The 21,247-nt window shown below is 38.3% G+C and overlaps 1 protein-coding gene across 1 annotated transcript in view; it reads right to left on the reverse strand.

Annotated features, from left to right (window-relative positions):
* Positions 1–1,571: 1,571 nt before the first annotated feature.
* LOC122910445 (ceruloplasmin-like) overlaps positions 1,572–21,247 on the reverse strand; it is a 30,764-nt gene continuing 11,088 nt past the window's right edge. Inside the window, exons 10-19 of the mRNA XM_044255076.1 lie at positions 20,671–20,821; positions 19,822–20,034; positions 17,375–17,582; positions 16,462–16,601; positions 14,448–14,576; positions 12,316–12,422; positions 11,190–11,391; positions 7,605–7,744; positions 2,602–2,764; positions 1,572–1,615 (exon numbers count right to left, since the gene is read on the reverse strand). Of these exons, the coding sequence (XP_044111011.1) occupies positions 2,606–2,764; positions 7,605–7,744; positions 11,190–11,391; positions 12,316–12,422; positions 14,448–14,576; positions 16,462–16,601; positions 17,375–17,582; positions 19,822–20,034; positions 20,671–20,821 (1,449 nt within the window). The 3' untranslated portion in view covers positions 1,572–1,615; positions 2,602–2,605. The remainder of the gene's footprint in view (positions 1,616–2,601; positions 2,765–7,604; positions 7,745–11,189; positions 11,392–12,315; positions 12,423–14,447; positions 14,577–16,461; positions 16,602–17,374; positions 17,583–19,821; positions 20,035–20,670; positions 20,822–21,247) is intronic.

Genomic DNA, 21,247 nt, shown 5'->3' on the forward strand with positions numbered 1-21,247 from the left:
ATGTATGCCATTGAATACCTTTCCATACAACTCCATTCATCAAATCACACTTCATGTATCCATTAAATCAGGGTACATTTTACAACACAATGACTCCTGTCCATCTCTGAATCCCAGAGTCTAGGATTGTGTTCATAAGCGAATGAGTAGATGAAGTTAAGTATTACTTTTGGTGAGATTTGGACAACAGCTTTAGCAATTTCTTACACAATGGTGTAGTTTTATCAGGCGCACCTTTAAAATTCTCAGAAAGGGATGCTTCTCATGGGAAAGAGGGGTGGCTAGTTTCATCCATATTTTGCAGGTTCTTATTAGTTTCAATAGCAGAGAGTGAAGTAGTATTGTTAATTTTGTCCAGTGTTATCATAGCATTATTAGCATATTAATTTTTAGAAGTACTTTTCTGGAGACACAAGTTGGAGTACTTTGGGGTAAAATTAAATGGTGTCAGGGATTTGTCTGATAAGATTCTGGGTGTTTATGTATTACTTGTGAAGTTAAGAAGTTGTAAGTAAGAAAAAATGAAAAGTATGGCTTTGGTTTCAATTCTTATGTTGAACCCTTTTATTTAACTAATTTCTGATTTTAAATATTCTTATTGTCTAAGGCATAAGCTGTTTTTTAGACAACCCACAAGACATTTGTAGTCCCCTCTTCTTGTTATTTCCTCTACAGAGGCTACAAAACCTCTTTCCCAGCCTTCCTTGATGTTAGGAATAGCCAGAGAGTAGGGGTTTGACCAATGAGACTGAAGAAGTTGGCAGGGTCTCCTCAGAAGACTTTCTTTTCTGATAAAAAAAGAATATGTGGTTGGTGCTACTCTTTTTTCCTTCTTCTCTACCTTCAGTATATATGCAATATTTGGAGTTGCAGCAACCATCTTGCAATCATGAGGCAATAGTCATGAGAGAAATGCCAAGGACATTAAAGAAACTGGCCCTTGCACCATCAAGTTACTGGACCAACCCTAGCAGCCTCCTAGCTTACTTAAAAGTTTGCCACAAACACCATTGGTAATCTTCTTAGCTGGCTTTGGTTTCAGTTAGCTTAGCTGGGTTTTCTGTTACTTGTAGCAAAACACATCCTAAATGTTAATAATGCCAGATACAAAGACAGAGCATGAGGCCTTATTCTTAGTTCTGGAAAACTGTCACTTACACATTCTATAACCTGCAGTCTAATAATAATACATGAATTTGCATTTTAAATACTGACTCAAATTTTCAACCATGCTATGAGCATTTCTTTTATTTCTTTCTTTTTTCTTTTCTTTTTTTTCACACTTACTGATGGTGTAGTTTAGTCTTGGATTGTGTATTTTCTTTCTGAGCTAGACTTCAGATTGTACCTGCTGTCTTTGTTCCTCTTGCCCACTCCCTTCACTATGTGTTGAAAACCTTGTTACACCACTATAGACTCTACCCCCGTGACACAGTTGACAGAAAGAGGAAGCTCACACACAAAACTGACCAAAAAAAAATGTATTTCAAGCTTGTTTTCCTGGTAGATTGCCAAGAGATTTCAGCCAGGCCCTGGATTCCTTCATCCCTTCTTCTTCAGTAGCTTTAGCTCTGCTCGTGGACTTGTCAACATTCATATCAGAAAGATATTTAGGCTGTAGAAAAGAAAGTTTCATGATTTTCTAAAAAGTAACTGAGTCAAAATATTAAATCATTATATCAAGAGACCAAAAGGTAAGGACTTCATGGAGAGCCTAACTAATTAAGGAACTGATGAAAATCTTAGAAAGAAAGGTATTATTTTCATCCTAAAGTTGTTAGTAGTAAAATGTGTTAGAGAGAGAAGAGAAGGGAATAAGAAGAAATAAAGTGTCATTTGAATATGATAAAATACGTAGTCATTATTTAGTTTTTTTCAAGAGTTGTGAAAACACTTTATAATTCTATCAGAGTATATGTAAGGTACCTACCTCATTCAATACCACACTGTTATTGATATTATCTTTGAAAAAATAAATCTTTGCCAAATCAGTATCTTCCTTACTCAACAATTGTATCTGTTGTTTAAATACAATGTTTAAGTGATTTGATTATTAGCAAGGTTAGATATCTTTATAGGCTCAATAGCCATTTGTGTTTCATCTTCTATAAATTGTTCAAATCCTTATGTGTATGTTATATGAGTCTGGAAATAATGCATATAACTCTAGAGTATCTTTTATCAGATTAGAAACAGTTATCTAAGTTTGAGAAAGAAGATAAGACCAGAGTTTCTTGGTCATCTCAAAACAGTAATCTTTGAGGGTTTTTTTGAGATTTATTTATGTCTTTTAGAGAGAGAGAGAATGAGAGAGAGAGTGGTGGGGGGGAGAGACAAAGGGAGAGAGAGAAAGAGAGAATCTCAAGCAGACTCCCAGAGTCTGCTGAGCCTGATGTAGGGCTCCATCTCATGATCCTGAGATCATGACTTGAGCTGAAATCAAGAGTTGGATGCTTAACCAACTGAGCCACCTAGGTATTCTTCAAAATAGTAGTCTTTAAATGAATGGTGTGTCAGATCATATAAATGTTCAGTGGGTCAGATATCCTTATATAAACATAGTTAATTTAAATATGATCACTTCGAATTAATTTAGCTTACCTTTTCATTCGATTACAGTGTAAGTGCTTTCCATTCCAGCCTCAATGTGAACACTAACATGGCAATGAAATAACCAGGTCCCAACATCTCTTGCATACATTTTTACAGTCTGATATACTCCAGGAGGAAGGTCATAAACGTCAGAGCGATAGATTCCCGTATCCTCAATAAGGAGACAAAACACCATTAAATAACTTATAAAAAGTATTAGTCATTTATATAGCCTATCAATTCTGAAATACTTTGTTAGACAACAATTAGAAAACATTAGGTGCCATTGCACTTCTCTTCAGAGTACAAGTGAGGGTTTCAAGGAGGAGCAAGTCTGAGAACATTTCAGGGATAGGCCACAGAGAAACATCTCACTCTAAAGGGATCTTGTAACATTCTTGGTGTTGGATACCTTGTCAGTGCCTCCTGCAGAAGAAAGCTCTAGATTTCAGACAACATCCGGTCTTACAAATCCCAAAAATTTTACTGAAGTATTTCTAACTAAGGATGTTGGGGATGTGAGATGACCATTTCTTGAGGTGTAGCTAATCAGGAAAACTCATGTTTACAGGAAGGAGAGGAGCTCATCTGCCTTCCAGGGTCAGAACTGAAGACTGAGGGCCTCAGGGGCTATTTGTTCTCCTAAGCAGAGAACCAGATGTTCAGAAGACTACCTCCTCTGCAGGCTACTTTGATTTTGAAAAATGAAGCCCCAGGGCCTGGCCTGGCTGGATCAGGATGGATTTGGAAGAGCATAGAAAGATGAATTGCTCTGAATAATGCAATGGGAGGTATTTGGAGGATGGGGGCATGTTGAAGAGTACAGCTCAAGATAGGGTCTGGAATAATTTGAAGAGAGGACAGATGTTAAGCAAATCTGGAGAGGAAGAGTGTGAGGAAAGAAGTACTGAGTGTAAAAGGAAAAAGGTGGAGAGCCAGTGTTTCACAGTAATGCATGGTAGAGGGATAAATGAAGACAGGGATGTTTAAATCAAATGGTAAATGCTTTCACTGTGTAGTATTGGGGGGGAAAATTCTTCATCTACCTCCAAAATTTCACCAAGCGTCTATGACCCACGGTGGCCTTGTTTTTGTGGTTGTTAAGGGGAGTCAGAGAAAATGGGGGTGTGTTCCATTCTGGAGATGCACAGAGATGAGAAAATGCTAGCCATGTGAGACGAGAGGTAAGGGAGGTGAGCAGAAGCACGAAGTGAGAGTGGGAGATACTGGAAAATAGAGAGCAGAGAGGCAGAGTGTTTTCTACCAGCTGTAGATTGGGGCCTGAGCCATTTTTATTTAGGAAGATTAACTTTGCATCTACAGTGACAATAAGATGGGGGGGAGGGGGACAGGGATCCATTTCTAAGATGTCAGAAATGTAGAGAACAATACTAAACAATTTTAACTAAGAATTGACAATGTTCCAGTCACCAGTCAATGTGCACCATCTATCTGGAGCCCTGGCATCAAGGGAGATCACAGCCTCAGGGAACAGGCGGCTGGCTGTTCCAAGACCAAGTGAGTAACCCCAGAGGGCTGCGTTGCTATACTCAGGAGTTCCAGAGAGTAAAGCCCAGAGGCTGCATTAATGCTAGAGTAATTAAATTTCACCTCAAGGGAGGGGAAGACTATTCGTGATCATCTGAGGGAGGTTAAGAGTGAGTGGCTTGGGGCACCTGGGTGGCTCAGTGGGTTAAGCCTCTGCCTTTGGCTCAGGTCATGATCTCAGGGTCCTGGGATCGAGCCCCGCATCCGGCTCTCTGCTCAGCAGGGAGCCTGCTTCCTCCTCTCCCTCTGTCTGCCACTCTGCCTACTTGTGATCTCCGTCAAATAAATAAATAAAATCCTTAAAAAAAAAAAGAGTGAGTGGCTAGAACTGACAGCTGCTAGTACTAGGAATAGGATTATTCTTGTTTTTAAATTCAAGTATAATTAACATATGGTGTTACATTAGTTTCGGGTGCACAATATAGTGATTCAACAATTCTATACCTTTCTCAGTGCTCATCATGATCAGCGTACTCTCATTCTCCCTTATTTCACTCACCCTCCCACCCACCTCCTCTCTGGCAACCACCAGTTCCTCTCTGTATTTAAGAATCTGGTTTCCTGGGCGCCTGGGTGGCTCAGTGGGTTGAGCCGCTGCCTCCGGCTCAGGTCATGATCTCAGAGTCCTGGGATCAAGTCCCGCATCGGGCTCTCTGCTCAACGGGGAGCCTGCTTCCCTCTCTCTCTCTGCCTGCCTCTCCATCTACTTGTGATTTCTCTCTGTCAAATAAAATAAAATCTTTAAAAAAAAAAAAAAAAGAATCTGGTTTCCTGTATGTCTCTTTTTTCTTTGTTCATTTTGTTTCTTAAATTTAATAGGATTGTTTTCAAAGAGCAATTTTGTGAAGAGGTAGAGAGTGAGGGACTCTAGAGTGAGGGATTTTATTTATTTATTTGACAGACAGATCACAATATAATGTATATAAATGTATATATATATATATACACACATTTCTATATATATATATATGGTATCACTTAACAATACAAAGAAATAAACTATTGATATGGGCAACATTAAATCCTACTTCTGCTCATTTCAAATCCTACTTCTACTCATTATTGTTTATGGGAAAGTTCTTCATCTTGTTATTCCTTCATTTCATTCCCTTATAAAACAGTGATAAAATAGTGCCTATCTCTGGGAAGGCTCAATGAGAAATCCATGCAAAGAACTAAGCATAGCATTTGGCACATAAGAAGTACTTAATCAAGGTTAGTTTTAATTAACATTATAGAAATGTTACCACAAATTCCACTTAATTTGATGGCTTATATTATAATCATTTATGTAGAGCTAATTCTTGATTTTCTCTCCACTCAATGTTTGGCATGGTTCTAGGAATGTCAGAAGCACTTGCCAAACTGAACTGATCTGAACTAAACATTAAACGCACTTAAAAACTGTACCCGGAGTTTAAATCTCTCTCTTTTGTTGTAATCTTAAAAATCTAATGTAAACACTTATGAATAATAACCCTTGTATCAAGACTTTTCCTTCAAAAACACAAGGAATGTAGATGGCAATAGGAGAAGGTCATGATTGTTGGCCCTGGGTGGAAGGTAAAGGAGATCATTATATTACTCTGTCTACTTTGTCATGTAAAATTCCCTAGAATAATAAAAATAGTTTTTAAGCCAAAACAAATAAGTTTAAGAGGAATAAATGTGTTCATTAAAGGACAGAAAAGAAAGCAGCACACTGATAAAGCTTGGTGCAAATCAAGTCATGCAGACTCATCGAATTTGTCTGAGGCTGAGCATTACAGAAGCTAATATAATACATCTAGAATCCAGGAAAGCTTTTTTTTTTTTTTTAAGATTTTATTTATTTATTTGACAGAGAGAGAGAGAAAGAGCACAAGCAGGGGGAGAAGCAGAGGGAGAGGGAGAAGCAGGCCCCCCACTGAGCAGGGAGCCTGATGCAGGTCTCAGTCCCAGGACTCTGGGATCATGACCTGAGCTGAAAGCAGAGGCTTAACCATCTGAGCCACCCAGGTGCTCCTAGAATCTAGGAAAGCTTTATGTGAAACTTTTATCAACGCCAAAAAGTGAACTGTATTATGCCAAGTGGCTGAACTAAATGAGGTGTCAAATGCATGAAATATAATTGGTCCTCAATTGTACATTAATGTGTATATAAGGAATGGGGATGAAGAGATAAAGAAGATGCTCCTTAAGTAAATAAGTGACACTAACCTGGACACTGAAAAGGGGAAGGATAAACCTTAAAATATTTTTAATAAATTAGAGAGATGTCCAGGAAAAATGGTCAGTGAAACAACTCCGGTAAAGAGTATGAAGGTGAGAAGGGGGAAAAGCTATTGAGACAGAGAAATAAAGAGACTAAGAATACATACAAGAGAAAAAGATGAAGATAATTATTTTAAAAGGTTACCATAAAGCCAATTGTCACCTAATTCTGCATTTTTATGTTATAACAAATGCTGAAGGAATGACAGAATTAGAAAGTTACCATTTATAACTCCCAGTATAAAAATTGATTCCAGCAACACTCATCAATAAATTGGAGAAAAATAGTAGGGATCATCCCAATAAAGTTATCAAACAGCCCAAACAATGTCAGTACCTCTTATCAGCATGTACCTCTTGGTGTGACATGGAAAGCACATAATAATCACCTATGTGCTGTTCATGTCAAGAATGTTTGACATGGCTCTGATCACGAGGAAACTATCAGACCACGGCAGAATATGGGACATTCTACAATGGTCAGCAACTGGCCTGGACCCTTCAAAAATGAAATGCCATGAAGGATCGAGAAAAAAAAAATCACTTATTTTAGGACAGATATGACAATGACAACCAAATGCTATGTATAGCTGATTATATCCTGAATTAAAAACAAAACAAAATCATTAGAAAGAGCATTTTGGGGATAACTGGGACTATTTGATGGATTATATGATAGATTATATTATTGAATTAATGTTAACATGGGGGTGTGATAATGTTAGCACAATGGGGCAGAAATTCTTTAGTCTTAGGATCCACATGACTTTATTTAGTACTTAGGGGTGAAGAACCATGATGTTTGCAATTTACTTTAAATGGGGTCCAGAAAATTTGAGAAAGAAAGAAAGTGTGGCAAAATGTATGTGTTCCAATTGTTTTTCTCTTAAGTAACTAAGGGTTTGAAAACAAAAGTTGGGATAGAAAGGGTGAAACTCGAGATGATTATAGAAGTCTTATTTACCTATCAGGTAACACCAGATTAGAGTGAGAAGTGCCCTTCGTGCATTCATAAGCATTTTCTGTCCACGGGATACAAAGAGCTAAATGTATAATTATTTACATGTACCCCGTATGTTACAGATTGTAGGTGTTGAACTTCAGTTCTGGCTAGGTCATTTCCTTTCTAGTTCTGTTATCCTGCCATGCTGCCCCCGTAACTGCTTCACAAGACACAACAATAATTAGGTGACGCTGCCCAGGGCTCTTACCGTGTATTCAAAGCTGTGGCCATGAAAGTGAACCGTGTGCAGGTCAGATTCACTCCCCATGCCAATCAGATACCAATTCACTTCATCCCCAACATGGAACGTCAGACCTTGGTTATTTCCAAACATTCTTCCATTAATTGCTGTGGAGGGACACAATGTATTATATTCAACAAAGATTTAAAATAATGTAGGTTTGGGGCACCTAGGTGGCTCAGTGGGTTAAAGCCTCTGCCTTCGGCTCAGGTCATGATCCCAGGGTCCTGTGATCGAGCCCCGTATCAGGCTCTCTGCCTGCTTCTCTGCCTACTTGTGATCTCTGTCTGTCAAATAAATACATAAAATCTTTAAAAAAAAAAGAAATTAAAAAAATAAAATAATGTAGGTTTAAAAAAAAACACCTTATAGAAAGTATCATATGTGTTTTCAGAGGCCATGAGGAAGTTAAATTCCTTCTAAGGAAGCTGTTAAACATGACCAAACCATTCATTCATTTGGACGAGTCTAATTCCAGGGAGTTTTTCTTGCCTCAGGAGATGAGGAGTTGAGCTTGCTTTAAGTAATTGGGTTGCACTAGAATATTTCACCACTATGGATACATAAATTAATGGATATTTAAATGTGTCTATATATTTAAAGTATGTTTAAAGTGATCGTAAGAAGCTGAGAAATTGAGCGTGTTCTTCTTTGACTGCTGTATTCAGACCTTCATGATCTGTCACAGGTATGAGTAGAATGGCCTTTGAGCTGGGGTCTCTCTCTCTAGCTCTAATCCTCTATAGCTGTGGTTTCCAAAGAGTAATAGGAAAAAAATATTAATTTAATTATAGGTATAATATATAATTTATGTATTTTGTATATGCATATAATTATATATACATATAATTATGTAATTTAGTCATCATTAATATATAATTACATATTATATATTAAGTTAATATATAATATAATTTATATATAATATATAAGTTAATATTAACTTAATATATAATTAAATATATGATATAATATATAAAATTATTATAATATAATGTAATAATATATAATATTGTATTAACATATAATATAACAGTAATATAACATGTAATTATATGAGTATGTAATATATTAATATTAATATGTGTGATATATTAATATGTAATAATTAATATAATTAAAATATAAATTATATAATATATTAATACTGTATTTTAATATTAATGCATAAATATACACTAAATTATACATTAATTATATAATATATAATAATATATTAATTATAATATTTATATGACATTGATAATTTATATCAATATATAAATATAAGATATTTAAATTAAATTTAAATTTACATATATAGATTATATAAATTTACATAAAAACTATATGTATATAGTATATGTATATATATGTATATAACTCCATATATGTATATATGTATATAACTCCATATATATAAATTATATGGAGTTATATATAAACCATATAAATTATATATTATTTATATAAATTATGTAATTAATATTATATGTGATTATATATAAATAATTTATTTTAATAAATATTAAATATTAAGATAAATATAAATAAAATATTTTAAATAATAATTATTAACTCCTTTTTACTTTTCTATTTCGTGTTCATCTGTTGAAATGCCAAAAATGCTTTAATACAGTGGTACAAATATCTAATTTATAACCATATATCTATGGAGGTTGGGTTCTAACACTTTTAGCTGATGGAGGGATATACTAGAAATAGAAAAAACTAGGAGACTGCTTTAGACTGTACTTCTCAGACTTTAATGTGCATGTATCCTGAAAATCTTATTCCAGTGCAGATTATGATTTACTAGATCTGCTTCGTCTGAAATTCTGCATTTCTAACAAGCTCCCAAGCGATGCTTGATGCTGCTCAGACTAGGCCTGGAGCATGAAGGCCTGGCTGACCGCCAGAGCGGTTTCTAGAGTATGCACCTCTACTTACTGTTCCCTCGTCTGGTGCCTTTGGTGCCTTCTGCGCAGTGGTCTTTAACTGGATTTTGTCCTGCAGGGGACATTTGGCAGTGCCTGGAGATATTCCGAGTTGCACAACTTGGGGGAAGGTGTTACTGACTTCCCAGGGCCAGAGGGTAAGCAGGCTGCTGAACATCTTATGATGTACAAGGACAACCCCCTCCCAATAGTTACCAGACCGAAAATATGAAGAGTGGCAAGCTTGAGAAACCCTAGTTTAGATCATATCTAAATTCTTAACAGGGTATTCAAGGTCTTACACAATTCTGTGGGCTTTTCTTTCTTTCTTAGGTCACGTTCTTCTATCTACTTGGAATGTCATCCCCCTCCCTCTTTACTAGACAGACTCCCATGCATCTTTAAATACTCAACTCAAAGTCCTCTCCCCTTCAAGAAGACCGTCTTAGAAATAAGAATTTAAAACACAGCACTGTGTTGATATTTCTGTTCCAGCACCACCCCCCCACCCTTTCAGGTCAGCAGAAATGGGCCAGCCCTGTGCTGTGAACAGCTTGAGAGAGGATGCCTCATCTTCCTGGCCTTCGTATCTCCTCAGCACCAGTGTGGTGCTCTGTGCCCTCCACGAGGCATATTAAAAGATGATGGGTAGCAAAGATGCAGTCCTTGAATTAATTTCAAATTTACTGTATGTATCTTGGGGGAAGAAAATGAAGAAGTTGAAAAAGATCTCATTTGGGTTTGCCTTACTTAAGGAGCCCTTACCTAGTTGCATCCCGGAGCTTCCGCCCGTGAAAGGACTGGGACCAGAAGTCTGACTGAATGTGACTGTGATCATGTGAGATTGTTTATGTGCTTGTTCTTTGAATAACTGGCTCATTACTATGATTCTAGATGGGCAGGGGGACATAAACAGGACATGCCTATTCACAAGCCATCGACAAAAGAATTTTGGTAGATGAGCATGGGGTTTTTTAACGATCTGCCTCGTGGGAAATTGGATGAGACCATGTGCTCACCAATTTGCCACAAGCCCCACCTCTCCCTGTGTCTGTCCAGGTAAGAGACTTAGAATATCATTTCTGAAGGATATTCAGAAATGATAGCTGGTATTCTCGGTTTTACATCACCTGTGTGGTTCCGGAAGCATTGGAATTTGCCCTGCAGCTAAGTCTACAGCCCTTAGACCAGATCCAGCCCTCTTACTTCCTGTTTCTCTCTGGCCCCTGAGTGCAGGATGGGTTTTAAATTTCTAAGTGATTAAAAAAACACAAAAAAGAATGTTTCCCAACATGTGAAAATTTTATGAAAAACAAACTTCAGTGTCCATAAATGAAGTTTTATACTGGCTCACAGCCACTTCCATTTCTTTATATCTTATCTGTGAGTGCCCTTGTGCCCCATGGCAGAGTAAAATATAGCCTATGGTAGAGACTGTGTGGTTTACAAGTCTACACTCTTTACTCTCTGGCCCTTTATGGAAAAATTTTCCAGCCTGGGCCACGTGATCTACGCCATAGTCCTATGTGATTGCCTTCTCTAAACTGCTGAGTCTGGTAAGTGTGAACCCTCCCCTGTTCCCTTTGTATGAAACATCGTAGAGGTTCCAGCTGTTGAGGCAGCTAGTGGACATTACCGTGCATTTGGTTGCTGAGGTCAAACTCTTCATCATTCCTGTCTATGTTATTTGGATCTGAAGAATAGGTGTTGACATTTTCTTCAAAGTACCAGGATTTGTTCTCATCAAAAATCATAAAGTGGAGCACACGGTGAACTATGCTGGCTTTGGTGTTTTTGCGACACACGATCAAAGGGCCTACCAGTCCGCTGTTAAGATCCTGAAGAGGCAAAGCAAGATTATCAACTGTGCCCAAAACTAAAAATGTCCCCCAACCAGTGAAATGAGTAGAATAAAGGTTGAGTTCTAACGAGTTCAGATCGTGAGTTTGTAGTCATTGGGATTCTAAGTCTGCAACTAAGAAAATGTTTGACATGTTAAATCCTTGACTGAGGAAAAACAGTCATCTCACTCATTCGAGCTGAAGTCTGACGAGAACAACTAACTCCTGAGAGGGATTTTAGTCACATTCCTCAGTGGATTTAGCTCTATTTTTGAAATAAAAAACAAAAACCCAGAGCGTTGTTTTTAATTAGAATTTCTTGGCCTTGGAGTTGGCGGGCAGCAAAGTCTAAAGGTCTCGGATCCTTGGCCATGCAACGCTTCTGCCCTCAGAGCCGCTTCCGGCTAGGAGCCTTGGTTTGTTTATACTCATTTTGGTTTGGGGTTGAGTGTCTGTGTAGATTCTTGTTCTAGGCAGAGAGCAGGCCAAAATAACTAAAAGTTTGGAGACGAGACTTTTGTTGTTGTTGTTAAGTGAAAATAAATTGAACGCCATCATTGATGGTTTTAAAAAGCTATATACATCTATATATGTTTATTTCTCATTCATCAGAGACTTTTAACTCCATACTTTGTTTTCTGTAATCCAAATATAACAAAGCAAAGCAGAGGATATTATTATATTTTCCAATTCACAGTGACATTTTAGAAAATACCATGAATTGAAGTAATCATAACGCAATGATCTTGCTCTTGGAAAAAGCAAACATCTGTTGAATTAAAAGCTGAGCAGGATTCAGGTCACTTAAGTGAAAGATTACATAGAACTAAGATTTTTTTTTTTAAACACAAATCAATTCCTTCTTTCTTTCATTATAATTTCCAAGAGGAGATAGAAAAAAAAGGATGACTTAAGGTTTACCTTAACCACATCCCCAGTTGAGTAGTAAAACCAAGGTATGCACTCAAAGTCCTTTGAGGCAGGACCAGTTCTTTCCGGAATCTGCCAAATGTATGTTTGGATCTCTCCTAAAATAGACAAATACAGTGTTTATATACAGAATTTTTTAAAGCCATGTTTTTAGGGAGATAACAAGCAAACCCTGAAGCTATCCACATATTAGGTGACAGAGTCCTAGTTTCCACTTCTGGCTCTACCCCTCCTAGCTCTGTGGTCTTAGTCAACGTGTTTATAGTGTCTGAGCCTCTGTTTCCTCCTGCACATAAAATGGGAATTCAGGGATTAGACAAGATGGTCCAAATAAGGCATTGCTCGGGTCACAGGGTGAAGTTGACATAACTCTCACTGCTGCCTCTCACCACCTCTGGGTTACTGAATCAAAACCTTACAGTGATTTTGCCATTGAAAAATGTCAGTCATTACATATTGAACTCATGTGTTCAACAAATATTATTGTGGTGAAGATAATGCAGTCTTTGCAATACGACAGACTTGTTTTGAATTCCAGCTGAATCTGAACCTTCTAGATTATAGATCACATGGGCCTCTTCCCTCTTCCCAGAGCATTTGCATTAGCCCTATGGAATCTAAATCCTATACTCTTGCCTATTTCAGAGAAGTTTTTTTGGACACCTCCTTCCACTCCTGTGCCTTGCTATATAATTCTGCGTCTCCCACTTCCAGAGGCTTAAATTAATTTTCCTAAGCATCTCCGCTAACTTGATCCTATCCCCAACTTCCCTGCTTCTGAGTCTTTAACAACTTAGTACCAGCCCTCCCCTTCCAGCTCACCACACAGGGCCTGAGCACAGCAGGAACCCAGAAGTGTTTGTGGAATGTACGCAATGGAATCCTTCTCTGACTAATGAGAACAGAGTGCTGACTTGCAAACTCTCTTGGTAGGAGATTCATGTTGGCACTACAATGGGACTATCTTTTTTTTTTTTTTTAATCCAAAAGGGAATATTTCACCTGCCATCAAAATGTCTCTTTCATCCCTCTACCCCATGCATCTTTCCTTTCTGAATTTGGCTCTTTCCTTGATATCCTTAATTCCCAGAACTCCTTGTCTTGGTAGTCAACTACGGTAGACATTCAGGTTCCCCTTTAAGAATGAAGGAATCATTGCTCCACAGGCTGTCCGTCAGCTTCTGAGAGATAGCCTTGGTAGAAAAGAGCCACCTCACCCAGGCTTACATCCAATGACAGATGCAGGGGCAGAAAGGCCCAGCTTTCTCACCCCAACTCAGGGCAACTGAGGAACATCCTTTCTTCAGAACTTCTAGGGATGGCTGTGATTTCTACTGAGGCAGCATCTCTACATAAGCTCTTCCTGTGCCCGATTCTGTGTCTTTGTCTTTCTCTCCATAGCCTTTGATCCTAAGAGCACTATCTGCCCACACATTTTCATTTCAGGGTCTGCTCCCTGGGCATATATTAAAAAGCATTTGTTTTGGGGGCACCTGGGTGGTTCAGTCAGTTAAGCATCTGCCTTCAGCTCAGGTCATGATCCCAGTGTCCTGGGATCAAGCCCCACATGGGGTTCCCTGCTTGGTGAGGAGACTGCTTCTCCCTCAGCCTCTGCCTGCTGCTTCCCCTGCTTGTGCTCTCTCTCCCTCAAATAAATAAATAAAATAAAAAATCACTTATTTTTGTCTGAGGTATATAGACTGCATGCTGTATAATGGTGTTACCACAGAAATGTTAATACATGGGGTTCATGACTTTCTCTTAGTGTCTCTCTCTCCCAACCCCCTTCGTCACACACTGCGTTGTATACTCAACTCCTACTTTAGCACTTGAATTGGAGAGTTGGAGTATAGTCTATAATACTGGCAGCTGAATGGTGGAGAGATGGGAGGGAAGATGGTTCTAGAAGAAATTATATATCTGGGGGAGTTTTTCTTAGGTACCCATCCCGGAAGCAAACTCAAGACTTGCAAAAGGAACTTACTCCCAAACTCCTTCTTTAGACCCTTCCTACTAGTCCACTGGTCTCTCTCCTCTTGAATTATGCCCATACTTAAGAAAAGACATTAGCACATAGTCCTGCATAAAAGCTGTGAAGCTTTTTTCTCTTCCGAAGCAGTTACCTGGCTGTGTTAGAACAACAGTGGAATTGTTTGTTTTCACTCCATGAGCGTGGATCGAATATGGTCTTGAGGCTTTATTTTTAAAGACAATTCGGATTTTTTGACCAGGAGTGAGAAATATTAAAGGACCTAGGGAATATAAAAAGGAAAATGTGTGGAAATTGTTATTTATTATAGATTATGAATCCTCTGTCCTCTTAAGTATTTATACCGCGACTTATTTTTATCCTTTTTCCTGAACATGCAGCCAAATAAAACACACTTTTAACAAGTGGATCATTGATGATTTATGAAACATAGTTTTTGCCTGGAAAATTTAAGTCTTCAGAACATTTATTTTGAGTAGCATCAGTTAATGCCTATGAAAACACACAATTTAGAAATGAAATCTTTTATTTTCTTTCTTAACCAACCTTATCACTTAAACCTTTTATCCTTTTCCCTTTTCACCTTAGTGGAGAGTTAGCAGGAGCAGGAAGGCCTTTTTACTGACCAAAGATGATTGTTTTTCCCTCAAGACTGAAGACCCCTTCATTGTACTCTCTCTCCCTTCCATCCCAGGCCAAGAAGTGGAGGTAAAAACTTTATTTTAAATCTTCTTTCTATTTAGAAGCAGTAATATCAGTGTCTATAAAAATTCTGAAACAGAGACAGTTTTGAGATGAATTAAGCATGAGGATTCCTTCAAACTTGCACTATAATTACTGAAATCAGAGCCCTGAAGGGATCTGCTGGACATGAGATGCTAGCTTGGGACATCCACTCTTTGTCTCCATGGCCATCCCACCTTCCCAAACAGGAGAGAACTGTTTTCCCTTTTCTGTAAGAATTTTTTTTTTTTATAAATAAGAATGGAATCTAGAGGGTCATATTGTGTTATTTACCTTGATTCATTCAGCCAGGATCCCAGCAAAAACTAACAACCTGCTGTTACTAAAGACAGGAGCCACCCAACAGCAAGTGGGAACTGGACAGCACAGACCTCCTTCTGGGGGTCGCAAACAGACAAGCTTGAGAGGCTAATGAGGAGCCAAGAAGAGTATGAGTTTCTCCAACAACATGTAAATCCATCTTCTCAGGGTCCCACACCAGAAAATAGTTTCAATAGGGGTCCCTGGGTGGCTCAGCTGCTTAAGTAATCTGACTCTTGGTTTTGGCTCAGGTCATGATCTCAGGTGGTGAGATCAAGCCCCATGTTGGGCTCCTAGCTCAATGAAGAGTCTGCTTAAGACTCTCTCCCTCTCCCTCGCCTCTCTGGTCCTCCCCCCCACCCCCGTGTGTGAGTGTACTCTCTCTCAAATACATAAATAAATAAAACCTTAAAAAGAAAATAGTCTCCAATAAACACAGAGTTATCAGGACCCAAATAAATTTAAGCATAAATGCCATGTGACTTCTGGAAATACTATGCAACATACAGAAATGTCATTTGACATATGATAATATCATGTGACCTCTGCAGACCCTGCCAGATTTAGAGAAATGCTACATATAGGTACTTGGGGTGGCTTGTAGTTTTCCTAGCTTACTTGACAAGGGTAGAAGAAATAGCTGTAATTTTGCTCACTGTTAGACAAATGAAGCTAAATATTAACACTTGAAATGTTTAAATTAAACACTTAAATTTAAACGAAAAGGTCCCCCTCCTCACTACCATACGGCTTCTGGGCTTCATTTTAGTATCAAGGAAATGATCTCTAAATGCTACTTCTAAGGTCTCTCTAGAGTTCTTGAATTCTGCGGGAAAGGAGTCAGGTAATCTGAACCTGACCAGAGTAACTTTCTATCATCTCTTCAATTTCCATGAAACAACACTTGAATCAGTTTCCTTTTCCCAGTAAAAGTGCCTACTGGCAAACAAATTAGAATTAACGTCATAGGCACTTTTACTGTCAAGGTGGAGGTGGACAATAATCTCAATGTGTGTTGAGAACTGTTATCTCAGAGATTGTTATCTCTGGTGGCCGAGGACAAGAAGAAAAACTTGAAGACGAGTCTGATCATATATTAATACCTAGTATGTCCAGATGTTTTTCATCTTCATTTCTCTTTGTTTGATTCTTGAATGTGATATCATCATATTGACGGTATAGGACTTTCTTGTATTTGGACCCAAGAAACTTTCCAATTCTATCCAAATATATGTCCGTTTCACTTTAAGGAAATAAAAACAAAACCAAAAAACCCACAAAGTTAGTTGATTCAATCATTAAATTCGACAAATTCTCATATGGAAGAACTCCTTATTGAAACAACACAATTGATTAATGTCTAGAGGCTTCTTTACCTCGAAAAGTAATTCTTCTTAAAAACAAAAAATTCTCAGTACTGGCAAGATTGCTGGATATTCATTCTGTACTTTAAACGTGTTTTCCAGAGGAAATTTTAGTTTTGATACATGGATAAATAGCAAAAGTTAAAATCAGAGACAGAAATCGAGTTTTACAAAAAGAAAAACAAGGGTCTCCAATTTGAGGTTCCCAAAAGAAGACAGATTGACAGAGACAAAGGAAGACAAAAGGGAAATCTGACTGATGCCCAATGTTAAATGTAGCTCGAGTGATGTTTAGGACACCTCAGAGTGGTCAGGCGGGATGGTAACACACTTCCGGAAAAGCAGTGAAAAGAAAGACAGCGAGAAACAAAGCCCAGAAGTGAGTGAGGCAGATATTCAGAAAGAATTGAAGTCATTTATAATCAAAGGTAAGATACATAGATAAACATTATATTTAGAACGTATCCTAACCACACAGGTGCCTCACACATATCTCGCACACACCTGTCCTGCTCAAGCACACCACACACACATACCGTAGAACACTCATACACAACACACAACAGGTGCACACATGAGTGAGACTGAAAAGAAAGGGCGGAGGACTCCACAGCGAACCCTCCTCGGCTAGAGACGGAAGCTACTGCCGTACTTCTTTCTTTGTAAATGCTGCAGTTGTTTCTCCCACTTCCTGCTAGGAGAATAATCCCACACAACTTCCTCCGCAGCAATATAAATGGTTTTCTCTTCCTCATACTGTGTTTCATCAGGGTTTGCCTCCGCACACTGCCTCACGTGGTACTGATGCTTCATGCCTCCTCGATAGTGCTCTGCTGTCATACAAACCACATCAAAAGTTCCTGGAGGTGAGTCAGAAAAGAATGCATAAAGCTTTATGTTCGATTCCTTTTCTCTGTGAAGTCGTCTAGAAGATACAAACCCCCAAATGGAATACAGTAAAATTTATTACTTTTTTCATTACGTTGGCAGGTACTTATTCTTTATGCCAGGCTTATTTCTAGGAACTTGGGAAACATCAGTGAACAAAATGGTTAAAAAAATCCATGCCCTTAAGGTTCATATTGCCAGGTGGGTGTTGCTGTAAACAGAGCAGGTAACATTTATGGATGTTGGAAGTGCTGTGGATTGAAGTGAAAGGCAGACTGGTCTCAGGAGGACTGAGAATCCTGGGTGGGGTGTGGCAGGGCAGGGAACAATGACCAATATTTTATAGGACAATCAGGGAAGGCCTTGATGGGAGGGTGACACCTGGACAAAGATGAGAGGTGAGGGATGGATCCGGGACAAGAGCAGTCCAGGCAGAGGAAACATGCAGCAAAATCCCCAAGCTGAGGGTCTGTTTGGTGTGTCTACAGACCATTACAGAGGCCCGTGTGTCCGGAGTGGAGTGAACAAGAATGAGAGGAGACAAGTTTGGTGCAAGTTGGAGGACTGGGTCCCAAGGGTTCTTGGGGACAACTGAAAGTCTGTGGCTCTGAAATGGGGAGCCATTGTGAGATTTTGAGCTGATGTTGTATAAGGACACTGGCAGCTGTGCTGAAAACAGATGGCAGTGGCAAGTGCAGAGGGAAGGAGACCTGTTAGGACCCTACAGAGTGATCCATGAGATAACGTGCGGCTTGGGTCAGAGTGGCGGAAGTGGAAGGCAATCAGATTCACACTTCCAAATCCCCAAGCAAGGACCCAACAACAACAACAACAAAAACTCCAGCCTGGTTCAGGCCATGAATTCCATCGGAATTCAGATTTTCTTTCTCTGATTTTGCTAGTTTTATGGTCATCATATGCCAATGCTGCTTCTGAAAGCTACCTTTATCATCCCTAACACTCTCTTCTGTCTCATCTGTACCAAATTCTGTTGTTGCTGTTACTTTTTGCAAAGGGTAGGATTCAGGAAGATGAACAGGAATCAAAACCTTCAGACTCAAGCATTTGGGAAGAAGTACTTGTTTAGAATGAGGTGATGCCCATGGAGTACAGCTCTTGACCCATAGCAGGTGTCTCCACGGGTTTACTGTGGCTGATTTCGTTAAGGAAAGAGAGGAAGAAGGAAGCAATTTTTTTTCTTAAGTCCAGGAAAACATCTCCCGGGAAAAGGAGAGGAAGAAGTGGGTCAGGCAGAGGCAGGAAATCCCTTGCCGCAGGTTGAGTGCACAGGGCAGAGAGAATGAGTGTTGGAGAAGATTTCTTTTTTTTTTCTCCCAGTGCTCTTAATCACAGGTTCTGTTTGTTTGAAAAGTAAAATAAAAAATTTTTAAATGCAGAAAATATAATCGAATGAATCTGCACTATCACCAAGAGTTCAGATACCAATCCAAGGCATTTACAGAGTAGCTAGCTTAATGTGTAGCCAGCATTTGATTGGTATCAGTAGTTTTTGACCAAGATGAATGGATTTTTATTTTATTTATTTATTTTATTCTGGTGCAGGTGGATCTACAGGATAATGAAGGCACTAATATTGAACATCTTACATATTCCAGGCAATTTACTATGCCACATATGTCTCACCTGGTCCTTATCTATTCCTTTTTGTGGATTGTAAATTACTTCAATCCCTATTTTACAAATGAGGGTCTCAGATTCAGAGCAAAGGGGAGGCTCCTCTGGCGCCCCTAACAGTATTCTGATTTTAAAAATTTACCAGCAGCAAATGACCTCACTGAAGTGAAAACATTTCCCTAGAGAGCCAGGCCCTCAAGGAGTGGAGTAGAGAGAAGGCAAAAGCAGATGGCAGGTCTGGGAAACAAATGGATGGAAGAGTAAGATGTAGAGAAGATCACAGAGTAAAAATGGGTTAAAATGCTCCAAAGCATCTTCATTGCTTTTGAGGAGTGTGGATTGATTTAGAGTCTGGAGCCCAGGAAGAGAAAACTGAGAGGGATGGAGGTGATTTTTGTGATCTGGGAAATGATATATTACTGTTCCTCTGAATTACATGGAGCAGGGGAAAGGCTTTTTAGGCACTGTTTATGTAGGTTCCTTTTTTCCTATACAAACAGTATTCAGTACATGTAAAGATACTGTTTTTCATAATCTGGATACATTTCAGCATGAAAGAGAAGAGCTTCTACTTACCTACAGAATCGGGTGTCATAAAAAGTGTCTGGGAGGAGTGGGGAAACAGAGTTATGGTGTCGTCCCTTGATCCTAAGGAAGTGAAGGTATTTCCTGAAAAATATATCCCATGTAGGTCTTCTACTGATCCCACACTAAGAACATGCCATGAAACGTTGTCTCCTAAACACATATCCAGTCCAGGCAGATTTCCATACATGTATCCATTTATGGCTACAAGACATTGGTGACAAAGAAAAGAATATTTAATTCATTGATAATTACCATCCCTTCAAACTTACCAAAGGACTAATCAGAAGGCAGCCTAATCATGTAAGAATTTCAAGATTATCTGAGTTAATCCCTTCCTTTTAGACTTGAGAAAACTAATGCCAAAGAGGTAATTACTTATCCAGTGTCATTAAGCTGATATTTGGAACAGTTAAGATCAGAGTCCAGATTTTTAGATTCTACACCAGTCCTTTCTCCCTACACCTACAGTCTTCAAAAACCCACCCACGCACCCACCAACCAACCAACCAATCAACTAACTAACTCAATAAACACTCCACCCACCAAAGCCACTAATTTGGCAGTAAAAAAATACATGATATTTCTATCTCACATTTAATAATAGCTAAAACAACATAGTACAACAACAAGGCATTGTTAAATATTTAATAAATTGAATTTAACATAATCATCCTAGTTGATATTTTTGTTATGAAAGTTATCTTTAAAAGAAACATGAAATATATTAGCCAACCCTTGGGGAAAAATGTATGTCTCTCTTAATCTGTAATTCTTTAGACTTAATGAAATTAAACAAGTGCTTAATGCCTTTATACTGTAAATTGCATGTTTCCTTACAGTACATCTGATTGGACATTTGGAACTCTGGATCATTTTTATCCACATTTTCAGGCTTTGTGGTAAATGTTTCAATATTTTCATCTAAGAGATAACTTTTATTTTCATCAAATATTGTGGCAAGCAGGTAAAACTCTTTGTCTTTTCCTTTCTGTGGATAAGAATAGAAAAAGAAATAGACATGAAATACATATATACATACATAGACATATATATGTATATACACACACACACACAATCTAGTCAAATAGTTGCTCTGCATACAGGATTTCCTATGCAAGGTGTTTTGTATACTTCTGGAAGATCTGGGCATGGATAAAGGCATGAATCTCAGTGAATAGATTTACCACAGAACCAAGAAGTTAGGAGAATTATCTACAGCTGTTTTCGTATAAAGCTCTTACTCTAGGGACCCCCACAGCTGAACTTCATAAAACCAAACTGTATGATCATAGCTATTTGTACTGACTTTTCATAAGATGCTTTGTAGAAAGTGAGTTAAATAAAACGTTTTCAATTCTAGAAAGTCGCATTTTTAACATTTATGAAGAAATTAAATATGTACACGTATTTATAT

The sequence above is a fragment of the Neovison vison genome, chromosome 6, assembly GCF_020171115.1.
Source record: "Neovison vison isolate M4711 chromosome 6, ASM_NN_V1, whole genome shotgun sequence".
Taxonomy (NCBI): domain Eukaryota; kingdom Metazoa; phylum Chordata; class Mammalia; order Carnivora; family Mustelidae; genus Neogale; species Neogale vison.